Source organism: Triturus cristatus, chromosome 3_1, assembly GCF_964204655.1.
Source record: "Triturus cristatus chromosome 3_1, aTriCri1.1, whole genome shotgun sequence".
NCBI classification, from domain to species: Eukaryota; Metazoa; Chordata; class Amphibia; order Caudata; family Salamandridae; genus Triturus; species Triturus cristatus.
In genome coordinates this window covers 715,524,243-715,539,020 of record NC_140583.1, presented here as the reverse complement: position 1 = coordinate 715,539,020, position 14,778 = coordinate 715,524,243, and the positions used below count along the sequence as shown (strand labels likewise).

Here is a 14,778-nt window from a genome sequence, read left to right as displayed (position 1 = left end):
TTGCTGGCTTTTGACTATGTATACATACTATGACACATGCATTACCAGGGGCTCTGCAGCTAATCTGCCGAGGCATCACAAGTTTTGATATTTTTAAAGATATACACTCAATGGAGACAGGGCTTCCCACTCATAACTCCTATAACATTGTACACTCAGGATACTGACAGAATTCAAAAGCTCCTACAGTTCTAGACCGAACAATACTAAACCTTTATTTCTGAAATAATCGGCAAGGAGCTCCAAGGTACTGCGTAAGCTGGTTGTTGGTGATAGTCAACTCACATGTATAGAATTAGTACATGATCTAGTATTCATGGGTAGTAGAAAGCAACCCATTGATACACCATGTGGCTTTACACACAGGACTACATCGCCGTGGGCGGCTCAGAAAGCTCCAGATGGCACAGGGCTACAGGTTGTATTTCAGCTATTCTTTCTTTAAGCAACACATAAATACCAATCTTGTGATACATATGTATACTGGGTCTAACTCATAGGCATACTGCACAGCGACATTCTGATGTTCGTCCTAAAAGTGGGTATGTAACATTAAATAACACAGTGAAGTCCAGGTACCTTGGACTCATGATTTTTTGGGCCAAAGAGCTGCTTCTTCTTTTTTCAAAATAAATATCACACAAGTCTTTCTATGACCCTTTCGGTCATCCTTCTATCAAAAAAAGTACACAACCCTTGTATACGACCAAGTTTTGAGCTTGGTCTGCTCGAGTATCGGAGTATGAGAGCACTTTACCATATCAGGGTGGACATATTTATTTTCCTCGGACAGCCCATACACCACCCTTACCAGTTTAAATACCTTGTTCTTTTTCGCTACGAGGTTTCCACGCTGCTGCTGGCTCCCTAAATAGGGGATGTCAGTGCACGTTCATCCGACGGCAGATGTCCAAGTGAAGACCTGTAATGTCCTAACCCCTATCTTTAGGTGTGCTCTGCTACGCATTCTCATCCATGACCACCGGTGTCAGGCTACAATAATAAAGATAGTGTTCAAGCCACCATCTGAAGCATCCTTTTTGATGAGATGGTTGAATCTCTTCATAATGACAGAGCGATCTTTCTGCAGGACGGCTCTTGGTTAATGCACAGACCGCATAAGAACACCGTATATGTATAGCAAACACCCCAAAAGAGGAGTACACCTCTACATTATAGCGTGGTCACCTGCTCTTCAAGGGATCTTGATGACTGAGGGTTGCTGCATAGCCCCAACCCTAAGGTGGGACCAGGATCACATGATTAACATATGTCCCACCACCCAACACATGACAGCCCCCTCCCCCTCCTATGTCAGTCCCAGAGAGGGACAGTCAGGGGACAGGAAGTCCCGGGGAATGATTAAGTCACTTCCGAGAGCGGGCGCCCCTAACTTTTTGGTTTGATGTAAGGTATCCCACTATACTACTAATGGGTATATTGCCGCCCAGTGGGCCCAAACTTAGTCCTCTACCCAGCATGCACCCCATTGAGGCTTGCACTTGTGACTGTGTCCTGGTCCGGCCGCCCCAAAAACTCAATTTGGCGCAGTGTTTTTTTATTTTTAGCTACTATCCACCAAAGACTTTGATATTAGCATATCTCTAACTCTACGGATTGCCTTTTTGTTGTTCTCGTATCATGCTATTTACTAAAAAGCACTTTAGATTTCTAGAATGTTGTGGTTTTTTTCTGGTGTGGTGTTTTCACTTTATTACCGTTTGTGTGCTGCATAAATACTTTACACATTGTCTCTCAATGCCAGACTGCTTTTGTGCCAAGCTACCCAAGGGTTAAGTACAGGCTTATTTAGTAACTTTTGTGGTTCGCCCTGACAAGGATAGTGGTTGTTGCTTGAGACAGGTTAACACCCCTTTAACCAAGAAACCAATATCTCACACCATGCTTTAAATGAATTGGGAAGTCAGTGTAAAGCCTGGCTAACCATATACAGATTTCTCTCAGCAAGGTGTACAAACATGTTTGGACCTAGGTTTGTGAATTTCGAACGTTAGGCTTAAATTAAACAGATGTCCATATCTATCAAAGTCTGCTACATAAAACAAGCATTGGCATAGCCAATAGGTCTCGCCTTTGGGACCTTATAAGTGTTTAGCCATGCAACACTTGATGTTGTTGCACCAAGGATATTGTGCTGGGTAACTAAACACTTATAAGGTCCCAAAGGCGAGACCTATTGGCTATGCCAATGCTTGTTTAGATCACGTCCCCCACAAGCACCTTGAACCCCTCAGTCAAGTGATAGAACGTGATCGAACATGAGTACAGATCCAGTATTTCACCATTTTACTGATTACCCCGAGTGTTCTGGCATTTAGTTCTGCACGGTCATTCTTCTGCACATGCACCCCCCCCCCACCCCCATGTCACCTAAACTATCCCCCAGTTTCCTTCCGAGCATCCCCTGTGAGGCATTTGTTATTGCACTCACTGTCTAAATGGGTGGAAATGTGCCGGTTTACTGCTTTATATGGAGGACATTTCAATTATGGTACAAATAGACCTGATAATGGGCTTTCGATTCTTTCCAAAACGTCATTACTGGGCCATTTAGTGCACTTTGTTTTTTTTTTACTGAGACAAGTCTCACTTGGATGCATCTCTTGTTTCACGCCTCAGTGTGAAGGAGTTTCGAGGCTCGCAGGAGTTTGTGTCACAAGAGCACATGAAGGGCAAAGAGCATCACTTCTGCATTCACAAGTAACCTGGGGATTGAAGTGGCATAATTCCCACAATGTGACGTGTTATGTGGACCCCTTCATTGAGGCCTCCCCTGTGTGCCTCGAGAAGCCTCGCACCAGAGAGAAGGAAAGAGACAATGTCCAGAAAAGAGGCACGGAGGAGGAAAAGGAAAAACAAAACATAAGTGACAGATGGCAGGGGACAGGACAGGAAGTAGGGGTGGTAGGAAGGGATGAAAGAAAGGCAGGGAGGAAGTTAGTATGTACGGAAGAAAGACGAAGCAAAAAACAATGGAAGGGATGAAGGAAGAAAGGGATGACGTACATATGGGACCGAAGGAGCAAGTGGAACGGAAGCATAAACAAAGAGGAAGGAAGAGAAGAAGGAAGCACGTATGGCAGAAAGGAAGAGGCAAATGAAACAAGTGGGGAGGTGGGGGGGGGGGGGGGAGGTTAGTGCGGCCGAGAGCACACTCAGCGGTTCCCTTGCGGGAACGAGCAGGGGCACCATCGGTTTAAAAGTTAATTACAAAACAGATGGTTTCAAAGCTCGCTCCCGCAAGGGAATCGCCAAACGTGCATGCGTTGCCATTGAAAGCAATGCAATGTGTGCATGTTTTTGGCAGAAAAAGAGAATCGATTTCAAGAGGTCTCCTATGCAGCGCATGCGTGCTGCGTAGGCAAGACATAAAAATGGGTCCGTATGTATACAAGAATTGAAAATTGCCAAATCATATAGCTTTTTCTATGGAACACAATCTGCTTGATTAACCAGATTATAAAAAACACCTGCAAGTGCTCTAAAACAATTTGTTTGGAATATTTTTAACATACTTGCCATATTTTAATCTTCTTTCTGTTTAATTAGGGGCTGTAGAACATTTTTTTTCAAAAGTCAAAACCACATCAACATTCTCAATGTTTCTTTTATTCTTAAACATACAAAAACGTAAAAGGGTAGCAATTACAAAAACGTATTTAATTTTGCTGACAAAATAAGCATCTTAGATTTCAAAATAATTTCAAGATAAGCTGTAAGAGAAAATAACACAATTTAAATAATACAAGTCATCATATTAGAAATTTAGCAACCGCAAATTCACAGTACACGTACATATCACAAATATGTATTTCAAAAGAGCATTTCTCAGAGGGTTGTAAAGTTTCCCCTACTCCAGCATGGGCAGTTACTACCCAGAACACCAAAGGCTCACATAATTGAACCACATTTAAAAGCTGTAAAATACTTGAACGTGCTTGGTGTTCCCATGTGTCACTTAATTCAACAAATATTTGCATCATTGGAATAATGTTGATGGCCTGCTTGCGTAATCAGACTGCAGAAAAACTAATAAAACACATGTCCTACGTCAGGAAGACAGTTTGGCAACAGGTTCTGAAAGTGTAGTGGCAAAATGTGCTTGCTACCCAACATTTTGACGGTAACATGGAATAATAAATGCGCTAAATTCCAATTTATTACCGAAAATGTGCAGGTAACTAAGCACATCCTCAGCAAATGAAATTGCCCCAGCAAAAACAACGGAAAAAGCAGCTTTCCTTCAAACTGCACTGCAGAAATGTAAGATGTTTTACCCTTTTAACAGCTTTCATAATGTTTTTAACTATGGATCCTGAAGTTGTAAGTTATTTGCTGCTTGCAGAAGACAAATTCATCTGGACAAGTTAAATACAAAAATGTGGTATCTGTTATTGCAGCAGCATTTATGAGTTTTGCGCTATTCCGACAAGAATTTGACAATAGGCATCACAGTTGTAGTAGGCAATTTCATTTTATATCGAAGTCAGTTTTGGTATATTAAACACTGGTTATTGCAAATTAAAACTTGCTCACTTTAATAAACTTATAAAATGTGTTACCAAACATAGTAAACTATAAAATCTACAAATCCAATATAACAGTTAAATTATTTATGTGCAGCTTACTTAAACCTCCTGAGAGTTAGGAGTCAATTTTCCCTCTGACAGAAGGCATTCGTACATAATGCATTGTAGCCAATGCAAAAAAATAATTTTGATGCAAAAATTTGAAGCATTCAAACTATGGCTCATTGAGGATTAAAATAAAAAGCCAACTGATAAACGTAACGATAGACAAGTTAGCATTAATACATTCACTATCCTACAAAGTGCGTCAGTAGGTGGTTTAGAGCTAGTGGTAACACTACACCAGGCCAGGAATCAATTCACACTTTTGCTTCTTAGTGACCAACGGGTCAGAAACAGAAGTTATTTTTAACCTCAGGCTTAGCCAGCCTAATGTACAACTGAATAGGTTTTTAGCAAAACTAAAGTTCCATGCACTGGACTATCCAACCATTTGTTTAACTGTAAACAAAGGTTGTCTTTTATATTTCAGTACACACAAAAGCATTTAGTTCAGAGGTTCCTAATCACTAAAAGGACATACTATGTGATATGGAACACTTTCGCCAATTAAGTTTATAGTGCAGTAGACTACACGAATGCTATGAACCAAACCAAAAAAAAAAAAAGAAAAGAAAATACCACCAGAAGCGCCCACCAGAAGCGCATGTGCTTGTGGCTTTTAAAATGTACGCAAACTGGAACATACATGATACCAAGCTCATATATACCATTACACCTATTACACTGTAAGCGGCTTGATAAGCTGTTACCAAAACTAGTTTCAAGAAAGAATTGAGACACTGGAATATAGCTTGTGCCTAAATCACCAGTTTCATGCACACGTCCAACTGCATGTTTTTTTTTCTTTTTTGAACAACCCAGGTTTGCCTTGGTTGACTAAGAATATTAAAGAGGCAGCTGAATGTTAAATGAATATCTGTAAGACAAATGTCGCTGTTCAAGATTACTAAAAAGTGGCATTTTTACTGAAATGCTCAAAATACCACACATTGCATTATAAACAGCAGGGGAAAGTGAGACGTCATAAAAAATGCAACACTGAAATACCAACAAGAGCCACTGAAACCGGTCTACTCTCATGGTCAGACTGGCCTAAAGGGCAATCATGCAGAGCCCAAAGGGCTGGTCTGACAGATCTGTGTGTGGGTCGGTTTTTTTATTTAGAAATATTTGGGCCAGTTTTTACTGTTGATTTCCCAGATATTACATCAAACATAGCCTGCAGCAAGCACAAATGCTTGTAGTCTCCCATAACTCACACATTGCCTTCACAAGTTGAAAACGGGCCTGGTTTGCAAATGTGGGCCACTTTTTAGCTATATGGTTTAATAATGGGAGCCACTTATTTTGGTGCCTGGGTATATTTTTTGTCCCACTGTGACCCAGTCTACTCTTAAAGACATTCCAAATTAAAATGCAAGGTGTAGACACGGTAACGATAGCAAGTAAGCAAGGAACTTAAAGACAGCCATTATAAAACAAAATGTCTCCTTTACGGAAAGCCGCAAGATCTGGCCAAGCTGTTTCTGGCTGGGTCAAATGTTCAACATGAAACAGGCTAGTAAGTTCAAACTATATTCTCCTGAGAAGCCAGCAACGGCCTAACATGATAAAGTTTTTATTTTATCATGTTTGCTTACATCAAAATACATTTTCGGTCCTTTTCATACAAATTCTAAGATACGTTTTATCTATTTGGTTAGATGGCTGTTACATTGAAGTGTAATTTTGTTTTAACCCGTGCCCTGATGCATCAAGCTTTCAAGCTGCCATTTCAGAATCCTACTGAAACAGTAAACAAGATGCCAAATAAATGTCTTTCTATCTGGTCTTCACAGTATTTCCACATTCAATGAAATCAGTCAGGTATCACCCAGCAATAGAGGACAGTATACTCTGGGTTGACATTCCTGCACAATAAGTTCAGGATATGATTTTAATTGCCTTTCTGTGAAACATCTCGAGATCACAGACCCAGCTTCCTTTTCTGAAGAAAGTATGCGTCAAATCTTGCCATCGCATATTCCTGCAAGAAAAAAAACAGTAGACTAGTTTAGTAACATTCAAAGAACGATGAACGCACTCTAATGAAATTAATCATTTTGGGGATTTTGTCAGCTACAGAGTGGTTTAGTATAAACGAGAAGGAAAATGTTACTTACACTTGTTCGTGGCATGTAGGGCAGTAGATTCACATGCTGTACACACTCCTGCCATCTAGTGCTGGGCTTTGACATTTACAACTTGTTTTCCTTGGAAAAAGTCTCTCCTATTGCTGGTAATGGGCATGGACATCAACCCCATTTATTGTTTTTTCTCACACAGAGGGTGAAAATGTAGATGGAGCATAGTGATATAGCACCGAAGACAAAGCAAAGTAATTCAAAGGTAACATTAGTAAGGAACATCTGCAAAAAACCCAGGCGACCGGGGAGGAGGGTTGGTGCATGTGAATCTACATCACTACACACCACAAACAGGTGCTTACAGGCTAAGTAACATTTTCCGTTCCTGGCATGTGTGGCTGAAGATATAAAGAGGGAGGGATGGTTGACCCGAGTGGATCAATGAGGCACCCCTAACTTTGGCTGTGTCACAATCCTTAAGTTGACCTGGCGATGCTGAACTTCTGGCTTTAAATCAGCAACACAGTAGAAGTAACTTTGCAGAGACACACATTTAAAATCAATGAAGCATCACCATGACACATCAAAAATGAATGCAATTTAATTTCATAATCATTGCATGATTATAGAAGACAGCATGATTGTCCCCGCTTTTCGAGCACCGTTTTTACCAAATGTACAGACAGAGTGCTCAGGAGGGAATGTGTGCTTGTGAGGGTTGTAGAAAAGGAAAGGCAATGTGCAATATATACATCAAGGTTAACTGAAACCTATTCAGCCTAATGAAGGCAACCTAATACAAAATAAACATAACAATTACATCGACGCAGATAATTAATTTTAGTCGTCTGAGCTTGAAAATTAAGGATCGTTGACATTTTGACCCCTATGTGCAGTGAAGGTAATTGGATCCTTAGCCTGCGGGTCTTCATCAGGACAAGACAAGAGGAGCACCAATTAAATGAGAGCATGATAAAATCAGGCTGGTGATTAAAAACAGTGGGCCTTCAGGATCTCCAATTAGTGAGATTAGATCATGAGTTATCATCTGAAGTGAATGGGTGCAGAGGCCTCATATTCCATGGGGGCTGATGGGTCAGGAGCCTCACAATCCAAAGCAGGTTGGTCACTAGCCTCCTTCCAAGTAATTAATACGGAGGGGGACCCTTTTTGAAGATGGTGCGAATCAATCTGCACCCGCCGTCCAACTGCAGAGACTGACAGTTGGACGTCTTTCAGTGCCAGCCAGATCGCTCAAAGCTCCAACAGGTATATATGGAGCCGGGACTCCGCTGGAGACCAGAGTCTCCTGATCTCCACCTCTCCTAGATGGCCGCCCAATCCCAGAAGGAGCACATCCATCACTACTATGAGGTCTGGATGGGGAAGGAAGAGGGGTCTGCCTCCGACTCAATCGCGGTTTGATAGCCACCACTGCAGGTCTTTCGCAGTGCCCTCCGAGATCTACACCAGGTCAGTGAGATTTTCCCGCTGCTGCGCCCATTGTAACTTCAGGCCCCATTGCAGAGCCCACATGTGCCATCTGGCATTGTCCACAAGAAGGATGCAAGAGGCTATGAGGCCCAGCAGCCTCAGAGTCATTCTCATCGAAATAGCCAGGAAAGAGGCTGAAATATCCGAATCATAGCCCGAATATCCTGGACTCGCCAATCGGGAGGATAAGCCCGAAACTGCACCATGTCCACAACTGCTCAGATGGAGGGGAGCGTCTGAAAGGGAGTCAGGTGTGACTTCCACTTATTGATCGTGAGCCCCAGCGAATGTAAGAGGGTCGCCGTAGTCTGTTGATGTGGGAAACGACTGCCTGGGACTAGCCCGCCTTCAACAACCAGTCGTCGAGATAGGGGAAGACTGGAAACCCTAATCTCTGCAGATAAGCTGAAACCACCGCCATCACCTTGGTGAACACCCGCGGGGCACTGGTGAGGCAAAAGGGGAGCACATCAAACTGAAAGTGCTCCTGGCTCACTGTAAACCGCAGATAGCGACGATGGGCCAGAAGGACAGGAATGTGGAAATAGGAGTCCTGCAAGTCCAACGCTACCATCTAGTCTCCCAAGTCTAGGGCAGACAGTACATGAGCCACAGTGAGCATCTTGAATTTCTCTTTCTTGAGGAAGTAGTCGAGGGCTCCGAGGTAGTGGAAAGGACGGAGGCCTCCGTCCTGCTTTGGAACCAGGAAATAGTGGGTATAGCAACCACAGCCTATTTCTGATTAGGGAATCCGCTCTATATCTCCCTTGGCCAAGAGAGCCTAGACTTCCTCTCGGAGTAGCACAAGATGATCCTCAGTTAGCCGATCGTGAGTTGGAGGCATAGAGGGAGGGGGAGTCTTGAAGAGGAGGGAGTATCCCCTTCGGACTATCTGCAACACCCACCTGTCAGAGGTGATGTTGTGCCAGTGCTGGAGGTGATGGCGTATCCAGACACCCACTGGACGCTTGTGACCCCAAAGGACTGGACTAGGAAGGTTTAGCGGTGGAGGAAGGGATGGTGGCTGGCCTCCTGAACCTAGAGGACGGGATAAACCGCTGCCACGGCCTGCAGAGGTTGCTGAACTTGCGGGACGTGCTGGCTGGAATAGAGTTGGCGTGATTGAAAGCCCCTTTCGTAGCCATGAAAGGAGCGAAAAGCAGATGCAGGCTGGGGTGTAGTACTGACGCTCAAGGATTTGGCCATAGCCTATGAATCCTTGAAGCACTCAAGAGCTGTGTCAACCTGGTCTCCAAAGAGACATGAGCAAGCAAAAGGCATGTCAATGAGGTTTGCCTGGATATCCCCCGAAAATCCAGACGTCCTTAACCAGGCATGGCGCCTGATGGCCACCAAAGAAATCGATCTGCCCAGCGAGTCAGTCGTGTCCAAGCCATTGCGAAGGGCGAATTTCGCTGCATTTCTCCTTTCTGATATTGCTTTCGGAGTGCAGGATCCAGTCCTCTTTTGAGACCCTAGGCAGCACCTGCGCAAGTGTATCCCATATAGAATAGGAATAATGGTCCAAAAGGCATGGGGTGTTCACTGACCACAATGCAAGGCTGGCAGAGGAGAACAAAGGGCTCCAGCAGTTTGGAGTCCCTGTACGGAGGGGCGGAAGGGAACACACCACGGGAAGTGGACGCATGGACCCCCAAGCTTTGAGGGGTGGGGTGGGTAGTGAGGATAACTAGGTCGTCCTGTGCCAGACGATGGAGGAGGAGAATCTTTCTATACAAGAAGCCCCTGTGCTGGGATTGGACCAGGTGCCCAGAAGAACATCTGTTAAGGCCTTGTTAAAAGGCAGCAAGGGTTCAGATGAGGAGACACCAGCCTGCAGGACCTCCGTCAAGACATTAGTCTTGACCACCACTGTAGGAAGCTGCAGTCCAGGACCTCTGCAGCCCTATGCACCACCATAGCAAATTATGCCCCCTCCTCCGTAGCCAGGTTAGGGCAAGACCGCATGCCAGAATCTGGGGAGGGTTTCAGGCCACTGGCATCACCCAGCTCCTCATAACAGTCCATGTCCTGGGGCTGTGGGATTTCTAAGGGATCCCGCTCCCCCTCCCAATCCTCTTCCTCCAACCCTAAACCTTCGAAAAGGGGCTGGTTAGACTGTAGAAAGCCTCAGTGGATGCCAGACCTGCTCCATATGGTTTGGAATGAGGATGCGCGCCGGAGACTTCGGCGTCGTATGTGCTAGGGAATGTCGCTGTGGAGGTACGACCGGCGCCGGTCTAGACCCGGGAATGGGTCTGACAGGAGGCCGTGGCACCGAGGCTGGAGCCGAAGGCGCAGACCCATACAATCTCCTACACCTGGGCCTGCGGGGTCCGAAGATGCGCCAGCAGTGTCAGACCACCCAAACACAGCACACATCATAAAATTCCTTTAGTTGGGCAGGGGTCGCTCCTGTCCCTGGAAAGGGAGGGAGACGCGGAGTCGACCCAGGCGGAACGGGGCCTAGAACGCAGAAGCTTCTCCGTCTCATCGAGTGGCGGACGGGACAAAGTTGAATATCAAGCAGTACCCTAAAAACTGTACTATTGGTAGTGGATGGAGAGAGACATGCAAATCCTTAATGCATCAAGTCAGTGCATTAAAACAGAGATATTTGTAAGTATGTAAATAGCCTTCCCATCCTAGAAACTTTAAAACATGTCTACAACAATACATGAAGCACTTACATCCGGCTATGTACATGATGCGATCAATGAAATGTTTATCAACAGTAATTGAAAAATTACTTTTTTTAAAAACTTGTTAGAAATAACATTAGCAAAGGATATTAAGGAATGCTATGCAAATTGCGATGAAGCATAAAAGTCCTCCTTTCTAGAACGAGGTGCACCTTAATTAAAGAGATGAAGCTGAACCGCTTGACCCACAGCTGCATTTTCACGCTGCATAGATTGCAGACAGTAGTACTGCATCAAAGTGTGGGCACTTGCTCATGCTGCAGCACGGCTAGTTTTCTTCAGATTCACTCCAACAAAAAGAGCTGCCGACATGTTCACTACCTTGGTAGAATGTGCTTTAATTCTTCTTGTTAAGGGCTTGTTAGCCTTATCATGGCAGAATTGTATTGCCGAAGAGACCCGTCTGGCGACAGTGGCTTTAGTAACTGCTGTTCCTTCCCGGCCCTGTCCGTAGGCCACCTGCAGCTGATCAGTTTATGTCTTTTGTCTTACGCAGGTAGAATTTTAAACATCTTTACATCTAGCTTGCTCTGCTGGAGTAGACTGATTTGGGAGATAAAACTTAAGTATTACTGGTTTGTTAAGATGGAACTGCATCTGGACTTTTGGAATAAAATTGGAGTTTGTCCGCACAGCCACATAATTCTCTGAAATGAAGAAATGGTTCTTGGCCTGTAAAAGCCTGGGTTTCGATAACTCTCCTCAAAGAAGTAAGAGCCAGATGCTACTTTGCAAGTTAAAAACTTCTGTTCACCTTTGTGAAGTTGTTCAAAGGGCTGTCTCAACAGTTGTGCGAGGTCTAAGTTGAGCTTCCACTCCGGAGGGGGTGCACGCACAAGGGGGATGGCACGGACGAGGACCCTCATTAATTGTTTCACAAGACGAGAAGCACAGAGATGGAACTTGAGGAGATCTTCTGCATCGGAAATGTAAGCCAGGTGCACCTTCACCGAAGAGAATGTGCGACCTGATTTTGCCAAAGAGAGGAGATATGGCAAAATCTATTCCGGAGGCGCTTGAAAACATGTGCAAGTTGTTCCTCTGGCACCACCAGCAGAACTGTTTCCACTTAGGCGGTATGTTTTGTTAGTCCCATAGCTCTTGCGCTTCCTGTGATCGCGTGATGGACCTGGTACCTACTTGCTTGTTGACGTTTACATGCTGGTTGCATGGTCTGTACGAACCAGCAAGGAGGTACCTGCTATCCTCATCAAGAAAGCTTAAAGAGATAGAAAGATGGCCTTGAGCTCTAAGCTGCTGATGTGCTGTAGCTTTTGCACGCTGGGCCATTTTACCTGGATTTGTAACTCCTGTAGAAGGCCTCCCCAGCCACCCATAGAGGCGCCTATGGTTAAGATAAAATCTGGGAAAGATTGAAGGAAAGTAATTTCCTTTGAGAGATTTGGTTTGTGAAACCACCATTGCAGGGCTTCTTTCATGCGTGTTGTCATCTTTATTGTATCGTCGAGGGATTGCGAGGCCTGCAACCATTGCCTCTAGTTCTAGCCTGGCTAGAGGCACTAGATCCATCACTGATAAACACATTCACAGTAGCAATTTGCATGTCTGAACTGAAACTGACCCTTTTTTTGACAAATGTTTTGCTAGGTGCTGCAACCATATCTGCCTGTCCTGCGATAGGAAAGCTTTGCAGTGGATGGTGTCTATTGTAGCTCGTTATGACCCTACTAGGAAGAAGGGAAGATTTTTCTTTGTTTACAGTGAGGCCTAGAGACCCGAACAACTGAAGGCAGGCCTTTGTAGTTTGCGTGGCCTTCAGTGCTGTTGGTGCTTTGAGCAGTCAGTCGTCCAGGTATGGAAATAACTGGAGACCTTGAGATCCAAGGGCTGCAGGTACCGGGGCGAGGCACTTGGTAAAGATTCTTGGTGCTGATTTGAGGCCAAACGGGAGTACTTTGAATTGAGATCCAGTATTGGTATCCATTAACTTAAATTCTTTATCAAGAACAAACAGGAATAGAAACCTCAGAGCCTCAGATTTCCGTAGCCGTTGTGTAGTAGTACAACCAAACCTGCCGAGGGCTGAGCTTTCCCAGGGGAGGAGGGTGGGCGCATGGGAATCTATGAAAGTTACCAATACTGGAGAACCAAAGTTATAGGTAAGTAACTTGTCTCTTACTCCAGTATTGGAACTTTCATAGATTCCTATAGCTTGTATCAGAGTAGCTAGCAGTCAGAAACGCATTTTGCTTCCCTCGAGACATCTCAATCTCCATTCACCTAAACCATATTTCTCACTCTTTTTTTTTTTTTTTTTTTTTTAGAAAACATAAAACTACAATGCAATGACAAACACCTAGCAAAATGTGCAAATAACCATAAGAAAGGAAGGAGGGAAGAAAGGAAAGCTCACCACTCAAAGGAAGAGGTTCTTCAGGACTTCCTGGCCTACAGCTGTGTCTTCCTGTGCCAAGGTCTCCAGGCAGTAATGTCTTGTGAAGGAATGCACGCTGCTCCAAGTTGCAGCCCTGCAGATGTCTTTAATCTGGACCCCCGCAGAGAGAGAGTCATAGAGGAAGCCATGGACCTCTTCGAGTGCGCTCTAATTCTGCCCTCTAGAGGCTTGTCCGCTGCAGAATGACAGAACTGTATAGCACTGGAGATCCATCGAGCAATACCCTGCTTGGACAGGGGTAAGCCTTTGTGGGGAGCACTGAATGCAATGAACAAGTGAGAAGATTTTCGAAAGTCTTTAGTACGGTCCAGATAAAAATTCAAGCACCGCTGCACGTCCAGCGAATGAAGTGCCCTTTCTGCCGGTGTAGACGGCTGAGGAGAGAAAGCCTTGAGAATTACCGGCTCATCTAAATGAAAATCCGAGGGCACCTTTGGTATGAATTTTGTATTAGTCTGTAGAAGTACTGTATTCCTTTTGACTTGGAGGAAAGGTTTCTGGATTGTGAGAGCTTGTAATTCTCCAATACGTCTTGCCAAAGAGAGAGCAAGAAGGAGTGCTAATTTTCATGAGAGGAATTTCAAATCCACTTGATGAACCAGCTCCAAAGGAGGCTTCATCAGCTGGGTGAGAACCAAGTTCAAATGCCATGTGGGAGGCGGGGGCCTCACGGGAGGAAAAACTCGAAATAGGCCTTTGAGAAATTGCTTGACAATTCTAGAGGACCAAAGAGAAGGCCCAGAGGCAGTGCGTCTGTAGCGAGAAACTGCAGCCAAGTGAACCTTTATGGACGAATGAGCCAGACCTGCCTTAGCCAAGGACAGGAAATAAGGAAGAACTTGATGAGGCTGAGACAAGAAAGGATCCACACCTTGCTGTTGGCACCAGATGCAAAAGCGTTTCCATTTGAGACGGTAAGTCTCATTAGTGGAAGGAGCTCTAGCCTGAGAGAACATCTCTTATTTCGTCCGAGAGATGAAGATCTAGGAATTCTCGCTGCTCAGGAGCCATGCTGAGAGGTGTAAGGAACGAGGATCTGGATGCCAGATCTGGCATTGGGACATCGTGAGAAGATCCGGGATCGCCCGTAGAGGACGTGGAGGGACCAGAGAAAGAAGGTGAAGCTCCGTGAACCAAAACTGCCTCGGCCAAGCTGGGCAATTAGGATCATCTTGCATGGTTCTGTCTTGATCTTCCTGAGTATTAACGGAATGGGGGGAAAGGCGTACACAAATGCGCTTGACCAAGCTATCGAAAGCGCATTCCCCAACGATCCGCGATGGTGAACTTGGCTTGCGTAAAACTGGCATTTTCTGTTCTCCGGGGTAGCAAAGAGATCTATTGAGGGTTTGCCCCACCGGTGAAAAATGTCTTCCAAGACCATCTGGTTTAGTTCCCACTCGTGGCTGACTGACGAAAGCCTGCTG

At 44.8% G+C, this 14,778-nt stretch overlaps 1 protein-coding gene across 1 annotated transcript in view; it reads right to left on the bottom strand.

Annotated features, from left to right (window-relative positions):
* Window positions 1–3,610: 3,610 nt before the first annotated feature.
* The window catches only part of LOC146860837 (choline kinase alpha-like), a 190,468-nt gene continuing 179,300 nt past the window's right edge, over window positions 3,611–14,778 (bottom strand). Inside the window, exon 12 of the mRNA XM_085644801.1 lies at window positions 3,611–6,639. Within this exon, the coding sequence (XP_085500927.1) occupies window positions 6,580–6,639 (60 nt within the window). The 3' untranslated portion in view covers window positions 3,611–6,579. The remainder of the gene's footprint in view (window positions 6,640–14,778) is intronic.